This window comes from Protomyctophum parallelum, assembly GCF_964188405.1.
Source record: "Protomyctophum parallelum genome assembly, chromosome: 1".
Taxonomy (NCBI): domain Eukaryota; kingdom Metazoa; phylum Chordata; class Actinopteri; order Myctophiformes; family Myctophidae; genus Protomyctophum; species Protomyctophum parallelum.
In genome coordinates, this window is record NC_139697.1 from 55,283,090 (window position 1) to 55,299,954 (window position 16,865).

Consider the following 16,865-nt stretch of genomic DNA (forward strand, 5'->3'; position numbering starts at 1 on the left):
CTGCTTTGGGTAGGAAAACGATCCAGCTCATATGCGACCACTTACACACGTCATGCACGTTAAGACTGTTTTCTTTTCGTTTCTTTTCTTTTCTTAAAATCTGACTTTGGGCAGAGTTCGAGTGTAACTTGAGCTATTTCTATACATTTATTTTATTAATATAGAAAAATCATAATATAATATGTAGCTAGCAAGTGCAAAATGTTTAGGATATCCTATGAATTTAACCACTTTTTTTTTAAACTATTAGAAAATAGATGTGTCAAACAAAGGAAAAGAAATGTCCCATTGCGACATGGAAATCTAATTTTGGGATGCTAGGGTGAAAGTGGTTACGCCGGCAAATGTTTCCCCAAAATGAATACATATAGCACTTAAATTCTACCCGGGTTTAACAGTTTTTGGACTCCCGTTTATTCCTTCTACGAATGAAAATGTAATCTTTATGTTAAAGCCAAGGAAAGCTTGTCTTACATGACTTATTTGACGGGGCGGAACTGCTCTCTCATTTCCCGACAAGTCCCATGGCAGAAAATCCCACACCCATCCACTTGTCAGGCACCTCAATGGAGCAGAGCATGCAGCGCAGATACTGTACCACTCACCAGAGCCGCTGTGCAAATAGACAAGCAACAGGAGTACACACCCCATTAGGAAATCACATTCATCATACTGCGCTGGCTTTTACCAGGGTTTATTTTCACTCCAGCCAGACATTTATTTTTTCCCCGTATTAATGACATACAAATGGATCTTGGATGTCATTCTGAGTGGGAGTCAAGAGTGAAGAGCAGAGTGGAGGTAGTGGACTGAAGTGCTCTCCTGTCTCTCTGCCCTCATTTTAGATGAGGTGAAGTTAAAGAATTATTCCCACGAATATCCCCTTTGACTCAGTGGCATATTTCTCAGTGCTTTGCTAAGTGTTCTGAATTGGGCTTATCTGATCGAGCAGGAGGAGCAGAAAAGATGGGCCAGTTGGAGATAGAGAGGACGTGCCTTGATAGATGATTATCTAGAAGCGGTGCCAAGCACAAGATAGCACGTAGGCGCCATGTACCGTATGTACAGTAACCTTCTACACTCGCTGCCTCTTACTCTTACTCATTCTCACCCTTTTCTTTATCTCTCTCTCTCTCTCTCTCTCTCTCTCTCTCAGGTGTGTCCAAGGACATCTTGTTCTCCATCTCCTCAGGAGACCCAGACGGCTACTTCACAGTGGACAGTTCTTCCGGTACCATCCGGACGGCCCTGCCTCTGGACCACGAGACCCGCTCCAGCCTGGAGCTGGAGGTCCAGGCCCGCCACGGCTCCCCTCCGGCGTACGGCACGTGCCGCGTGCGCGTCACCGTCTCCGACGTCAACGACAACGCGCCCGCCTTCCTCCCGTCCTCCTCGGAGTCCCTCCTCCTGCCCGAGGTCACCAAGATGGGGGCGGTCGTCTACCGCGTGCAGGCCGCGGACCGCGACTCGGGGCATAACGGCCAGCTGAGCTTCGACCTGCTCTCGGCGGGCGGCGGGGGGGCGGCGGGGGGGGGCCAGAGGACGTTCGGCGTGGACCGGGGCAGCGGGGAGGTGCGTCTGATCGGGAGCCTGTCCTACGAGAGCGTCCCCCGCTACGACCTCCAGGTGGTGGCCAAGGACGGCGGCGCGCCCCAGCTCAGCTCCACCTTCACCCTGGTGGTGCACGTCCAGGCGCGGGACGCGCAGGGCCCCCACTTTGACACGCTCACCTACCGCGTGGAGCTGCGGGAAAACATGCCGCTCAACACGCGCTTCCTGCAGGTGCGGGCGCTCAACCGGGAGGCTGTGGGGAACGGGAACGGGAACGGCGGAGCCTCCTCGTCTTCGTCCCCGGTGTCGTACCGGCTCCGGCCGGACGGCGACGCCGCCGGGTTCGGCGTCATGCCGGACAGCGGCTGGCTGTTCGTCCGCAGCTCCGTGGACCGCGAGGCCAAGGACATGTACCTGCTGACCGTCTTGGCCACGTCGGGACGCGGCGGGACAGGGAGGACCGGCAGCGCCACAGTGAGGGTCACCGTGACCGACGAGAACGACAACGCGCCCCGGCTGAGCCAGGAGAGGGTGTTCCTGGCCGTCAGGGAGAACCTGGTGGCGGGGACGGGCTTCGGCCGGGTGTCGGCCACGGACAGAGACGCCGGGCTCAACGCTCGTCTCACCTACAGACTGACGCACTCTGACAGACACTTCCAGATCAACTCACAGACCGGTGAGCAGGACCATGCGTTTTCTGCCATATGTTATATCTTAATTGAGGTGGTTGCACACCGGCGCATTTTCTCGCTGCGTTTCGCTTGTTACCAACACCCCACTAGACCGCTGCGGAAAACTGATAAATTCGACCCGGGTGCAAAAAAAAACATTTTGCGGACAAAATACGTGTGCAAACGTGACGGACACGTGTTTTTTATGTCCTCCGAAATTCGCTCCGATATTCGGCCAAAAAAGCGGACCAGTGTACAAACACCTTTATGTCTTTTTGTCCGACATGTGTATCTATATACGTTTTATCACATTTCATGGCACTTCCAATCATGTCACTGCTGTACCCCTTACCGTATCTCCAGGTGAGATCAGCACGCGCGTGGGCCTGGACAGAGAGCAGCAGTCCAGCTACCAGCTGGCCGTGGTGGTGCAGGACGGGGGCACGCCCCCGCGCAGCGCCACCGGCACCGCCCACATCAGTGTGTTGGACGAGAATGACCACGCCCCCCGCTTTAGCCACGCCAAGCCAGAGGCAGAGCTGCTTATACAGGTGAGAGGGGGGAAAAGACAAAGAGCAACGCTTCTCACGGTGCGACCAGGTGGTCTGCAGCAAAACAGGGACAGTTTTTCTCTCTCTCTCTCTCCCTCCCTCACTCTCACTATTGTATTTCAGATATCCACCATTTTCAATAATGCTGATCCTTGACATGAATATGTTTTAGAACCAGTAGAGAGAGGGGTTGCACAATTGACAGAATATTAGCAATACTTGACGGTATTGACAATACTGAGATATTCCTATTTAATTTTTAAAATCCTAATGCTACACAATTAAATTCTGGTATTATTAATAAAACGGATGAATAAAACCATGCTCTTTTTGTCAATGGAGTCGATGGAGGGGCTCTCGTCTGGCTCAGTCCTAACAACGCTGTCAGCCAAAGATCTGGATGAGGGAGAGAACGGCACCATCTACTACTCTTTATCAGGTCAGACTCACCTTAAATCACTACACTCACTTACTCACTCACTCACTCACTACCTCACTCACTCACTACCTCACTCACTACCTCACTCACTCACTCATTCACTCACTCACTACCTCACTCACTCACTACCTCACTCACTACCTCACTCACTCACTACCTCACTCACTCACTACCTCACTCACTACCTCACTCACTCACTCATTCACTCACTCACTACCTCACTCACTCACTACCTCACTCACTACCTCACTCACTCACTCACTACCTCACTCACTCACTCATTCACTCACTCACTACCTCACTCACTCACTCACTCACTCACTCACTCACTCGCTACCTCCCTCACTCACTCACTACCTCACTCACTCACTACCTCACTCACTACCTCACTCACTCACTCACTCACTCACTCATTCACTCACTCACTACCTCACTCACTCACTACCTCACTCACTACCTCACTCACTCACTACCTCACTCACTACCTCACTCACTCACTCATTCACTCACTACCTCACTCACTCACTACCTCACTCACTCACTCACTCACTACCTCACTCACTACCTCACTCACTCACTCACTCACTCACTCACTCACTCACTCACTACCTCACTCACTCACTACCTCACTCACTCACTCATTCACTCACTCACTCACTACCTCACTCACTACCTCACTCACTCACTCGCTACCTCCCTCACTCACTCACTCACTACCTCACTCACTCACTACCTCACTCACTCACTCACTACCTCACTCACTCACTCACTCACTCACTCACTCACTCACTCACTCACTCACTACCTCACATCTTCTCTTCTCTTCTCTGTAGGTCCAAGAGCAGAGCGTTTCACTCTGAACCCGTCCAGTGGGGAACTACGTACCGCATCCCCGCTGAGTTGGGCAGAACGAGCAGAATATGCCTTTACTGTGACTGTTACTGACCACGGAACTCCCAGCCTCAGCTCCACCTGCCAGCTACGCATACAGGTATATTATTTCAACGTACACTATGGAACTCCCAGCCTCAGCTCCACCTGCCAGCTATGCATACAGGTATACTTTAACGTACACTATGTAAATAATCATAGTGGATGCATCCATCCGTCCAGTTCATACTCAGAGTGGGACTACAATGCCGTTTTAATGTTATTTGCAAATCATGGCTCAATAACACCACAAGTCTCATGATACAGTATCATTTCACTTGGCACTTTCCTTCAGTTCACATAACGCACGCACGCACGCACGCACGCACGCACGCACGCACGCACGCACGCACGCACGCACACGCACACACACACACACACACACACACACACACACACACAGGTTTCTCGGTACATTGAGAGACTCCCTGCACATGAGGTAAATGGCCGGGGGAGGCCAACTTCACACTCAAACCTCCAGCAATTTGGCCTCACCTCCTTATTACCTCAGTGCCGTTGCCTTCCCCGCCTCCAGTTCACTCCCGTCTCCAGAGCAATTTCCTCAACTGCAAGAGAAGCGAATAGTATCAGTGTTGAGGGAGATGGAAACAAAAAAGGAAAAGAAACTGAATCGGCGCCTGTACAAACAAACGTCGTCTATCGGCTCCAGTGTGTGTTTCCTGCTCCAGAGGTGAGTTGGGTAACCCAAGCCCAAGGTGAGAAACACTGAACAGCAGGAGGGAAGTGGGCCTGGGCTGAGTTATCGCCCTGGACTTTTCTACAGAGGGGTCATTCCTGCATATCAACACGGCCTATCAGGAACCCAAATATGGAAGCCAAAAACCTCTTCACTTCCTACGGTCTGCCACAGTGGCACTTAGCCAGAGAGTACAGTGGTAGCATAATTTGACAACAGAACTTTAAGCTAAAAACTGATTGCTTTTTATTCCTTTTTTTTTTTCCTTTTGCATTGTGATTTCAGAGAGGAAAGGGATGCTAATTAGAGCTTGCCTCAGATTCTTGCCCTGCTCCCCTGCTTGTGCGACACTGAGATTAGACAGACGGGAAACAGGCACCTTGAAATCAAACGTTCCCAGATGAGATTTGATGAGAGCCAGCTGAAAGGAATCTCTCTGATCACACGAGGAACACACCGCCGTACGGTAGCAGGCAGTGGTGCATGCGAGGGCTCAGGCTCACACGCACACATGCACATACTGTACACACATGCATCCACAAACACACACACACACACACACACACACACACACACACACACACACACACATGGCCACGGACACACACACACGGACACGTACACACACGGACACACATACATGGACACAATGTAATGACACATTTGAACACACACGTAAGAGATAACATTTCCAGATAACGATTTAGAGATACCATTTCACTCCTAGCAGCTGTGGGGGTAGAACCAGACACAAGGGTACACACGCTACGCCGCTACATGGAGAGAACACTGGGCGAAATGTGAGCCACGTGCGGAATACAAACACCAGAGACTCTTGAGCAGAGTCGATGATGCAGTCCGGTACGTTTCCATGTTTAAATAAAGGGAATTGGGTTCCAGATTTATCTGACCTTTCATCTGCAAGTGGTATTACGTATAGGCTGCCTTCCCCACCTGTCATGGTGTCGTCAGCCCAGTCAGGACTGCTGCTCTGCACTGCACTGCACTGTACTGTACTGTACTGTACTGTACTGTACTGTACTGTACTGTACTGTACTGTACTGTACTGTACTGTACTGTACTGTACTGTACTGTACTGTACTGTACTGTACTGTACTGTACTGTACTGTACGTACGTACAGTAGGCCTATGTCATAATGGGAGAGGCTTAGGCTGAGCTAAGCTCGTACAAATTATTCCAATCACTTACTTCCTCCTCTGGGTTTACCCTCTCCGTTTGATAAGGGCCATCAAAAAGATGTGATTAAGGCTAATAGGCCTGTGTGACAGGAACGAGGGGATGGCGCACGCCCACGAGTGGGCATGTGTGTGTGTGTGTGTGTGCGTGCGTGCGTGCGTGCGTGCGTGCGTGCGGATATTGTTTGCCTCTGTATGTGTACGGTATGTGTGCCTCTGTGTGTCTGCAGGCCTTTGAACGCTTACATGTGTGCGTGGTTAATCACATGCACGCGGAAGCATAAATGTTGCGTGTGAGGAATGCCGCATTTCAAGCATGCTGCATGAGGCCTGCTTGTGTTTGCTGTCTTTCCTCGCGCTTTGATCTGCTCACTCTGAAACAATGTACAGTCCCATGGCTGTTGTTCAAAAGTGTCAAAAGCCCCTTAACCCATTCTGACCTGAGATCAGATTCATAACGAGGTTTCCACTGGACACACACTGGTCTGATTAACCCATTCTGACCTGAGATCAGATTCTAGAAAATAATGTCAGTCGCTCTTCGATTTTTCAAAAATAGCAGACCTACAAGCTCGTATCGCGCCACTCGGTGGCGCGATATGAGCTTGTAGATCTGCTATTTTTCAATAGATAAAGCATAACATGATGCCGACACCAAAATGGGTGCCCGTTCAGAATGGGATAAACACACATTTGCTCCCCATCTGGTTGCTGCCATCGCTGCCCCCAGCAGCATTGTGACCGGACTGCCTGGCTTAGCGTGCGGACAGCACGATAACAGCACAGCCGCTATAGAGTTCTCCTCGCCAGGATATTTACAACACATTGTCATTGTCATCGATCTCTCATCTGCTCTCCGCCTTGATGCCAAGAATAGATGCTACAGTTTCAACATATTTCCTGGAAGGAATGTACACAATCTGTGTTTGTGTGTATGTGTATAGCGCATTGCCCCGTGAGGGTTATTATGTGGTAATGACAACAGAAAACAGACAAGATCCCTAGGGTGCGTTTGGGGTTAGGTATACTGCAGAGCCGTGTGGGGCTAGGATTTCTCAGGAAGCAACACAGGAACTCAGTGACATATCGAATGTTACAGAAAACAGTAACGTACACTACAGTATGTAGACCTGCATAATATTGTTCTAAACATGCTGTCCGAAAGGTCAACTTCCATTTTCAAGTACTTTTTAAAGTTAGTTCTCCTGTACTGCCAATCCTTCTTTTGGCCCCTTTTCCTCTACCAGTGTAGTCATTGCCATTAAACTCTCCCCCACCAATGAGCAGCCCCCATCGGGAGGATGTGGCGCCCCCCCATGACAACGATGAGTTTCAACCCACACTTACCAGGCACAGCAGGATAAAGTAAGCCTGCCCATTTGGCAGGAGCCTAACTCCTGTTTCTGTAGCGTGAGGCAGCTTAATGTACAAGTACACCCCCTGGACATGTGGCTGTACGTCGCAAGGGCTTTCCCCCAATCCAAACCTTGATGGTGAGTGCCAAGCAGGGAGGCACTGGGGTCCATCGGGTCCCATTTCTCAGAGTGTTTGGTATGACCCCGGGCCGGGAATCGAACCAACGACCTCCCAGTCTCAGGCCCCCCAATCCCCCCCAGTCTCACTCTTAACCACAAGGCCACTGAGCCGGTTCCAGCAGTTTAAAACGTCACGTTAAAATGATCTCATTCATTATCCTTTCTCAAGGTGCTCAGCTCTTCCAAGTCCAGCCCCAATCCCAACCTCCTCTCCATGACGCTGAACACGGTGGAAGGGACCGACCCGGGCTCCGTCATTGGCTCCGTCCGCCCGCACGACGACCAGCACGAAGCCGCCTCGTCGGACGGCCAGGTGACCTACCTGGTCGTGGGCGGGACGGACCGAGAGGGGACCTTCATGGTGGACCGCCTGAAGGGGGACGTGTACCTGGTGCGCGAGCTGGACTACGAGCGGGGCTCAAAGTACGCCCTGCAGATCGAGGTGTCGGACTTCTCCCGGGCGTTTCCCAGCAGCTACCGGGTGCAGCTGGACATCAACGTGCAGGACAGCAACGACCACGCCCCCGAGTTCACGGAGGACCCCGTCACCATAGTGGTGCCGGAGAACGCGGAGCCCGGCGCCTCCATCTACACGTTCCAGGCGTCGGATCGGGTTAGACATACTCTTTGTGCTCGTCTATACATTTTAAACCCCCGTTCTGACCTGAGATCAGATTCATACGAGGTTTCCGCCGGACACACACTGCATGCAGTCCTGATGAACCCATTCTGACCTGAGATCAGATTCTAAAAAAAATGTCAGTCGCTCTTCGATTTTTCAAAAAATAGCAGACCTACAAGCTCGTATCGCGCTACTCGGTGGCGCGATATGAGCTTGTAGATCTGCTATTTTTAAATAGCTAAAGCATAACATGATGCCGACACCAAAATGGGTGCCCGGTCAGAGAAAATACAGTTTTTGTTTTAAGAGTATACCAAAAATAACCAGAAGGTACTGTATATTTGAGACTCTGGTTAAAAGTATATATTTTGAGTGAGAGAAAATGTTCCTCCATGGTCCAAAATGGCATTAAAAGTTTTTCAGCAGATTTTGAACAAACTTTTTTTTTTTTTTTTTTAAGATAAGGGTCAGCTGACCTCCTAAAACTCAGACCTCTCATGCCCTCTCCTCTTTCCACATCAGGATGGTAGCGGACCCAACAGCGAGCTGCATTATTCCATTGAGCACCAGTGGCCTGATGCCCCTGACCTCCTGAACCTTGACCCCTCCACCGGGATCCTGACCCTGGGTCAGAGGTTAGACCACGAGGTCACGCCCTCCCTCTACCTGGTGGTGAGGGCCATGGACCAGGCGATGGACGCGTCCCAGAGGCGCTGGGGTTCAGTGACCGCCAGGGTTTTTGTGACCGACGAGAATGACAACGCTCCCGTGTTCAGCTCGCCTTCCGCAGTCAGCGTGATGGAAGATCAGCCGATAGGGTGGGTTGCATTTTAGCATCTTAGGGCGTTCGCATACAGAAACGAAAGAATATAATAATAATATAATACTTTAAGATAGAAGAGTCTGTCTGACAGTAGGTTTGTGGAACAACATGCTGGAGTTTCCCATCCCATCAAGTATGACATACTGTAGCACTTGTGTACTTGAGTATGTACTTACAGGCCCTCTCCTGCTTTCGCTCTACACTAAATACCTTTTTCCAAAGATAGCCATTCAACGTGTTGTGAGCTTGTAGATCAGCTATTTTAGCCGAATGTTTGCGCCGGAATAGGGAGGCTAGGGTTCAAGTGGTGAAGCGACGCACTGACTGAGCTTCAAAAGTACCGCACTGTAGGTGAGTGAGTGCTCCTCTAACGTTGTCCTTCTACCTCCGCCGTCAGTTTTGTGATCCTGTACGTGATGGCACGAGACGCAGACGAAGGGGAGAACGGCCGGGTGTCGTACAGGATCCAGGCGGGGAACGGCGTCGGGCGCTTCAGTCTCAACCCTAACACTGGTAAGAGTCAAACCCAAAGATCTGCTCCTATCGAATGCACTGACTACATCACTACACGATCACATGATTCACATCCCCCTGGGTTTGGGTGCAGCTCGAGAGGACCTGTGTCCCATGTTATCCCTTCTATGCATTATTGTCTGAGTGTCAAATGATCTTTTATTATATAACAATATTTGCTGCTGTCCACAAATGCTTGCTCAGCATATTGGATGTCTGCTCTATGTACAGTAGTGTCTTGAGACAACCTGTGATGCATTTAGCAAAAACACATTTATAAAAATAGTTTTGAAAATAGCAGATATAGCAGGCTATTTTAGCTATTTGTCATACAAAGAAGTCGTAGGGCTTAAGTGGGTTTTTTGTTTTTGTTTTTGTTTTTACAAATCGAACCTTGGACTGAGATGGACTTTTCAGAGACATTTCAAAGACACTCGCTCTGTCTTTCGGCTGCTAATGGAACATTCGCTCTGCAACAGACAGATATACTGCAAGGAGACGTTGAAAATCATGGTTTCTTAAGTGCTTTGACAACCGCAATTTAGGCCAGTGAGTGTCTTAATGAATGCCTGTGTGAGCTGCAAAAGTGCCTTAATGTGCCTGCTTTATCAGAAAGTCAAATTATTTCTTCTGAAAGTCAGTTCCATCTCTGAGAAACAACCAAACAGCCAAACCACACATTCAGCGTAACACCCAGAATGATCATGGAGTCTGTGTAGCTGACTACTATCATTTGGCCCCGAAATGGTCATACACTAGCTGTTATAGATGGTGGTGATATCATAGATTCCACATAGACCGGGATGTCAAAAGAAATTATATTAAATTTACACTCCATCAAGCCATCATTAGGGTGAATTCCACCACGTCATTACTCATCAGCAACTCTGCACTGATTGATTTAACACAATCAAAGACACTTTCCCCTCATGTCTTCATGAGTGATAGATAACCATCATCCCACCCATAGAAGCCCTCTGGGCGAAAAGAACTTTCCAGAAGGCTGCAATTACCCACTGAAGTGTGCTTTCTACAGGGTCCCAACTGCTAAAACACTCATATAACCCCCATAACCCTTCTTTACTAGACCATCTCTCAATGCCGAAGAGTGATATTTCTCTTGAATAATGCTTTGGTGTTCCTCGCATTGACGGATTTGTTCGTGGGAACCAAACTTTATTTGGTCCGGGGATGTGGGGCAGCCTTTTGATATGTTATATGTGCGTGTGTGTGTGATCGCTGCAATTTCTCCATCATCAGAACTGGGTATACCGTGGGCCAGTATAGGCCCTGGCTGCGATGGGATTAGGAGCCGTAAGGAGGGGACACTTTAATGCAGCTTCCAGATGGAAGAAACTCCCTCTCTCCTCCAGCACTGTCAAGGGCCTGGTGAATTAACAAGGGCTGATATTCTACTTCTGCTTTGTTTCACGTGCTACGGGGGGGGGGGTAGCTTAGCGCAGCACTGGTTACGGCCAGCAGTTAACCCATTAAGGCCTGACACCGAAATAAAAAAAAGTCTTCTAAATCCTGACAGTTTTCTGAAATACCTATATGTTTCTAGGCCTATATCACTCAATATTTCATGTCAAGGACTCCAAATATTATATGTAATTGGCCGCCGACCCCCATCTCAAAATATGTTGTTCCAGGGGCACCCCCCAGAAGCAAAGATTTGAGTTAAAATCGGTCGCTCTGAAAGAATATTCCAAGGTTTGTGCCCCGTTTTCATGATTTTTCAAAAATAGCAGACCTACAAGCTAAATCATAACATAATGTTTAAAACACCAAAAGGGGTTCCCGCCCAAAATGGTTTAATGATATCTGTAATGACAGATTAGCATTGTATTGGTGAGACGCTTAACAAACCCACTGGGCACTGTGGGAGCCAATATTAGATGTGTTATATCACCATTAGTAGCGGCCAAGCAGTAATTACATGTGTGCTCTATGCCAGTATGAGGTCTCCATTACTTCGCTTAAACCCTACTTTATTTTCAGTACCTCGAACGGCTATTAGACTTACACAACATGCCAAAAATGTCCTGTAGGCCTATATCTTTTGGACAGAATTTGGAAAATAATGTATAAAATATCATATTTTATTATGCACAACATGAATATTATCGAGAGATATATGCATAATAAATTATTTCCGGCATTCAGAATATTGTATCAAGTACATTTTGGGGCTCATTTCTGTATATTTGGAAACAAAATAGTGTTTTTAAACTCCCTTGATTGATGGTTTGAGTCAAACACAATGAACCACAATTCCGTCAAAGAACGCAAAGTACACAAACAGCCAACCTCAAACAAACGTCAGCACCTCAGACGTGTGTGTGTGTGTGTGTGTGTGTGTGTGTGTGTGTGTGTGTGTGTGTGTGTGTGTGTGTGCGTGCGTGAGTACGTGCGTGCGTGCGTGCGTGCGTGCGTGCGTGCGTGCGTGCGTGCGTGCGTGCCCTTCCATGTGTGCATAATGCATATGTTTGGCCTTTTGCGGCAATCATAAATTACACACTTCTCGCAGCGCAGCAGCATGCCAGCTAAACTAGCAGACTCTGCTGTGAATTATCATCGTATACACACAGATATGCAAACACATAAAACAGTAAAACACATGCACAAAAATGCACGTGTGCGCACTGTGGTGCACACACACACACACACACACACACACACACGCATGCACACTCAGATGCACGTACTTGGCGTTCTCGCTCACCTTGGCTGACCCCTCTGCTGTTGGGTGTTGACAGGGGGTGCCGAGCGTTGGAACACATTGGATCTCGGAACCAGTCTATCCTTAATTCTCTCTCTCTCTCTGTTTCTCTTTCTGTCTGTCTGTCTGTCTCACTCTCTCTTTCTCTCTATTTCTCTCTATCTCTCTCTCTGTCTCTCTCTCTCTCTCTCTCTCTCTCACACACACACACACACACACACACACACACACACACACACGCACGCACACACGCACGCACGCACACACACACGCACGCACGCACGCAAACAGATTTATGGACTCGTATTGTCTTACAGACCGTATAGGAAAGAAAGAAAAAGACTAACATTTAATGTAGCCTACTTTTTTTACGAAGGTTATGAGGGCAGACAGATTTGAATCAGGCAGCCGTACTGTACTTCCAGTTTGTACAAAAGTATGTGAGTGTCTCTTGGACGGCTGTTATAGCTCGTGCTGGGCCACGTACAGCACATTAACCCATTCTGACCTGAGATCAGATTCATACGAGGTTTTCCACCGGACACACACTGGTCTGATGAACCCATTCTGACCTGAGATCAGATTCTAAAAATGTCAGTCGCTCTTCGATTTTTCAAAAAATAGCAGACCTACAAGCTCGTATCGCGCCACTCGGTGGCGCGATATGAGCTTGTAGATCTGCTATTTTTAAATAGCTAAAGCATAACATGATGCTGACACCAAAATGGGTGCCCGGTCAGAATGGGTTAAAAACACACAGTACTGTATGATGAATGATTACATGTCATCGTTTCATCTCAAATCACAGTTGGATGGCCTGAGTGAGCGTCTGTGGATGTCTGATTTACTAGTAGGCCTACATTATAGTCGTACAATGGTGTGCATGGTGAAAATAGCCGATCTACAAACATTTTGAGTGTATAGATCAGCCATTGTACAACGGGGGTATATGAAATAAGGCTTTATTGTGGAAACTCACATAAAGCAAAGCTGTAAGGCTTTGTTTTTACTGGACCACAAGGCACATAAATAGTGCCTCTCTCTCAGGTACACAAAATTGCATGTTCACAAGAACCGCTCCAACGTCAACACGCGCGCGTGCATGCACACAGACACACACACACACACACACACACACACACACACACACACACACACACACACACGCACACACACGCGCTAAACCAAAAGATTCCAAAGGAAAATGGTCATTTAAGTGGAGTGCAGCACAAGGAACAAAAAAAAAGAAAGAAAGTAAAAAAAAAGTGGAAAGTGGTCATCATAGTGTATATCGTCACGATATCCTTTGTTTTTGCAGGCTCGCTGTCCATCCTCAAAGCTCTGGACCGCGAGGAACAGGAGATGTACAACCTGACCATCGTAGGAGAAGACCACGGGACACCCCAGCTGTCCGTGGTCCAGGTGCTGTGCGTGCAGGTCATCGACGTGAACGACGAAGCGCCGGCGTTCCCCTCGGCCGAGTTCGAGACCCAGGTGATGGAAAACCAGGGGCCGGGAACCACGGTCCTGACTGTCACGGCCACAGACCGCGACCAAGGTTGGTTCAGTGATGCTGACAATGTATGGTCGGCGTGGTTTTAGGCGCTGTGACCTGAAAGTAGAATGTTCGGATGGAAGGAATTCTTCCCTGTGTCCTCATCTAGCATCAGAAACAGGATCCGTATGGCCACTTCGATATTTGCTTTCATATGCAGAAAAGGCGTGCTTTTAGTAAATAGCACTTAAAAGCGGGGGCTCTTGTGTTTTCGAAAGGAACAAAAGAAAAGCGAAACGCTTCGCAGAGTTCCCAGGTCTTTCCACGGAGTTTGCAGCCAAACATACCAAAGCTAAATAAAAGAAAGGTTCCACTCTGGAGCCTGCGCAGGCACACATTTGGATGGGCCTTTGTGTGTGTTGGCCCGTGAGAATAAATTAATATCATTACAGGTTTAGATCAAGTTTATATATGCTGAACGTTAGAAGAACAAGAGAGGCTCCAAAGATTCAGTCCAGGAAGAATTAGCAAAGCAAACAGGTGCAGTTGCTAGCACCTTGCCTTGACAACTAACATGTAGCTTATGAACTCGTGCCAGAGTGACATTAAAGAGACTGCAGCAAATGTAAACAGTGGAGAGAGAGAGAGAGAGAGAGAGCGAAGCTAATGGAGGAAGGAACTGAATCCCTCTGCAACAAACCACATACTAAGGGCCCTTTCACAGCGACAGTAGTGTTATTTTAAATTAATCAAACTCAGTTATTTTAAGGTGAAATTGTATATATATAAAAAGGTTAATTTGCAAGGCTGAGATAGCACACAATGGAAGTTCACACCAGTCACCAGTTTACAGTAAATGGCTACTGTACCTGCATAAAATGAATGGGGACGAATCAAGAGCGATGGTGGTTTTTCTAACATGCTGACGTAGACGTCGTCTCTGCACGTTCATCTGCCTTATCCAGGCTCTAATGGCCATGTGACCTATGGAGGCGTGACAGAGGAAGGCTTCGTTATCAACCCTGTGACAGGCGTCATCACCACCACCAGAGAGCTGGACAAAGAGCTCCATGACCACTACACCCTCACTGGTAAGGTTGATCATAACCTCTGTTGTCCACCCCCTTTGTTTGCTCATGTATTATCCCATTCTGACCTGAGATCAGATTCATACGAGGTTTCCGCCGGACACACACTGGTCTGATGAACCCATTCTGACCTGAGATCAGATTCTAAAAATGTCAGTCGCTCTTCGATTTTTCAAAAATAGCAGACCTACAAGCTCGTATCGCGCCACTCGGTGGCGCGATATGAGCTTGTAGATCTGCTATTTTTAAATAGCTAAAGCATAACATGATGCTGACACCAAAACGGGTGCCCGGTCAGAATGGGTTAATATGTCCACATTCATATTCATCAGTACCACATTTAGTCATATTCATATTCATATGAATCAGAACCGTAATGATTCACTTAACTCACGGTGCGATTCGAATCACGATATTAGGTTCACAATACGATTTGTCATGATGTTTTGAATACAAAATTATTTTCCACCGCAAACAAGCTTATTTTGTGTTAAATCAATTTAAATCGTAACCTGTTTGAATCTATTTAAATTGAATAGAACATGGAATTTGGAGTTTGTCACTTGATGAAGTGTATATAGGGCTTCAAGGACAACATAGAGGTGTACATAGCTTATCTTGATGAAGTGTATAGGGCTTGAGTATGTTTATCCGCGTAGCTCGTTGCCAGTTGACCTCAGTGTCCTTGACCTTTGACCACCAAATTGCAGCATGCGTCAGTCAGTTAGAATGCGTCAGAGATGTAATATATGAAGTTCTATGGCCATGTATTGAGATTTGATACAGCGTATCGAGTCACTGAAAACAGACTGACTTTGATAGATAGACCTTTATTAATCCCCGAGGGAAATTCTGTCATCGTATATAGCAGCAACATGCACACACATACAGACAGACGGACGGACAGCTCAGCTAATTTTATACAGTACTTTATCCCATTCTGAACGGGAACCCGTTTTGGCGTCAGCATCATGTCATGCTTTAGCTATTGAAAAATAGCAGATCTACAAGCTCATAGCGCGCCACCGAGTGGCGCGCTACGAGCTTGTAGGTCTGCTATTTTTGAAAAATCAAAGAGCGACTGACATTTTTAGAACCTGATCTCAGGTCAGAATGGGTTAATCAGACCAGTGTGTGTCCAGTGGAAACCTCGTATGAATCTGATCTCAGGTCAGAATGGGCTATTTGTGTAACACTCATACTGTAGATGGATTGCACTAGTATAGCTCGGCTTGTTTCACAGCGGCTCTAGCATTGATGGAAATGGAAAGAGGAGCAGGCCTACATGACATGAGTCAGTAAATACGAGCACAGAAACACCCACACGTGAATAATCACCCATGTCTCTCCAGTCTACGCCAGGGACGGGGGGCTGCCTCCTAACTTTGCCACGGCGGTGGTACGCGTGGAGGTGCAGGACGTGAACGACAACGCTCCGGCGTTCGCAAAGCCCTGGTACAGACTGGAGGTACCAGAGAACATGGACCCGGTGGAGCTCTGCTACCTCAAGGCCACAGACCCCGACTCTGGACCCAACGGAGAGCTGGAGTACAGGATCACTGGTATGTGATTGCGTGCGCGCGCGTGTGCTGGTGTGTACATGCATGCTGTCTGTCTGTCTGTCTGTCTGTTTGTCTTTCTGCGTGCGTGCGTGCGTGCGTGCGTGCGTGCGTGCGTGCGTGCGTGCGTGCGTGCGTGCGTGCGTGCGTGAGTGCCTGTGTGTGTGTGTGTGTGTGTGTGTGTGTGTGTACTGTACCTGTGGTGTGGGGACTCAGGTAATTATGAATCAAGAGTGATTAATTTGATTATGTGTGCACGTGGGTCTGCATACATGTACTGTATTTGCACTGTACCGTGTGCACACGTGTGAGTGAGTCATTATTACACAAGTGATAAGCACTCCCTTAACAGCACTAACGATTAAAGTTCCATGAACATCAGGGTGTTTATGGACAGACGATGTTACACTGACACTGAGCAGGGTTCCACAGTCTACTTGCAGACTGACATATTGACTGTGTGCGTATTCTC

The 16,865-nt window shown here is 48.1% G+C and overlaps 1 protein-coding gene across 1 annotated transcript in view; it reads left to right on the plus strand.

Moving 5' to 3' along the window:
- dchs1b (dachsous cadherin-related 1b) overlaps nt 1-16,865 on the plus strand; it is a 142,261-nt gene that overhangs the window by 109,192 nt on the left and 16,204 nt on the right. Inside the window, exons 8-17 of the mRNA XM_083778707.1 lie at nt 1,157-2,227; nt 2,586-2,773; nt 3,116-3,212; nt 4,046-4,203; nt 7,741-8,184; nt 8,716-9,011; nt 9,414-9,529; nt 13,570-13,809; nt 14,712-14,837; nt 16,187-16,396. Coding sequence (XP_083634833.1) covers nt 1,157-2,227; nt 2,586-2,773; nt 3,116-3,212; nt 4,046-4,203; nt 7,741-8,184; nt 8,716-9,011; nt 9,414-9,529; nt 13,570-13,809; nt 14,712-14,837; nt 16,187-16,396 — 2,946 coding nt within the window. The remainder of the gene's footprint in view (nt 1-1,156; nt 2,228-2,585; nt 2,774-3,115; nt 3,213-4,045; nt 4,204-7,740; nt 8,185-8,715; nt 9,012-9,413; nt 9,530-13,569; nt 13,810-14,711; nt 14,838-16,186; nt 16,397-16,865) is intronic.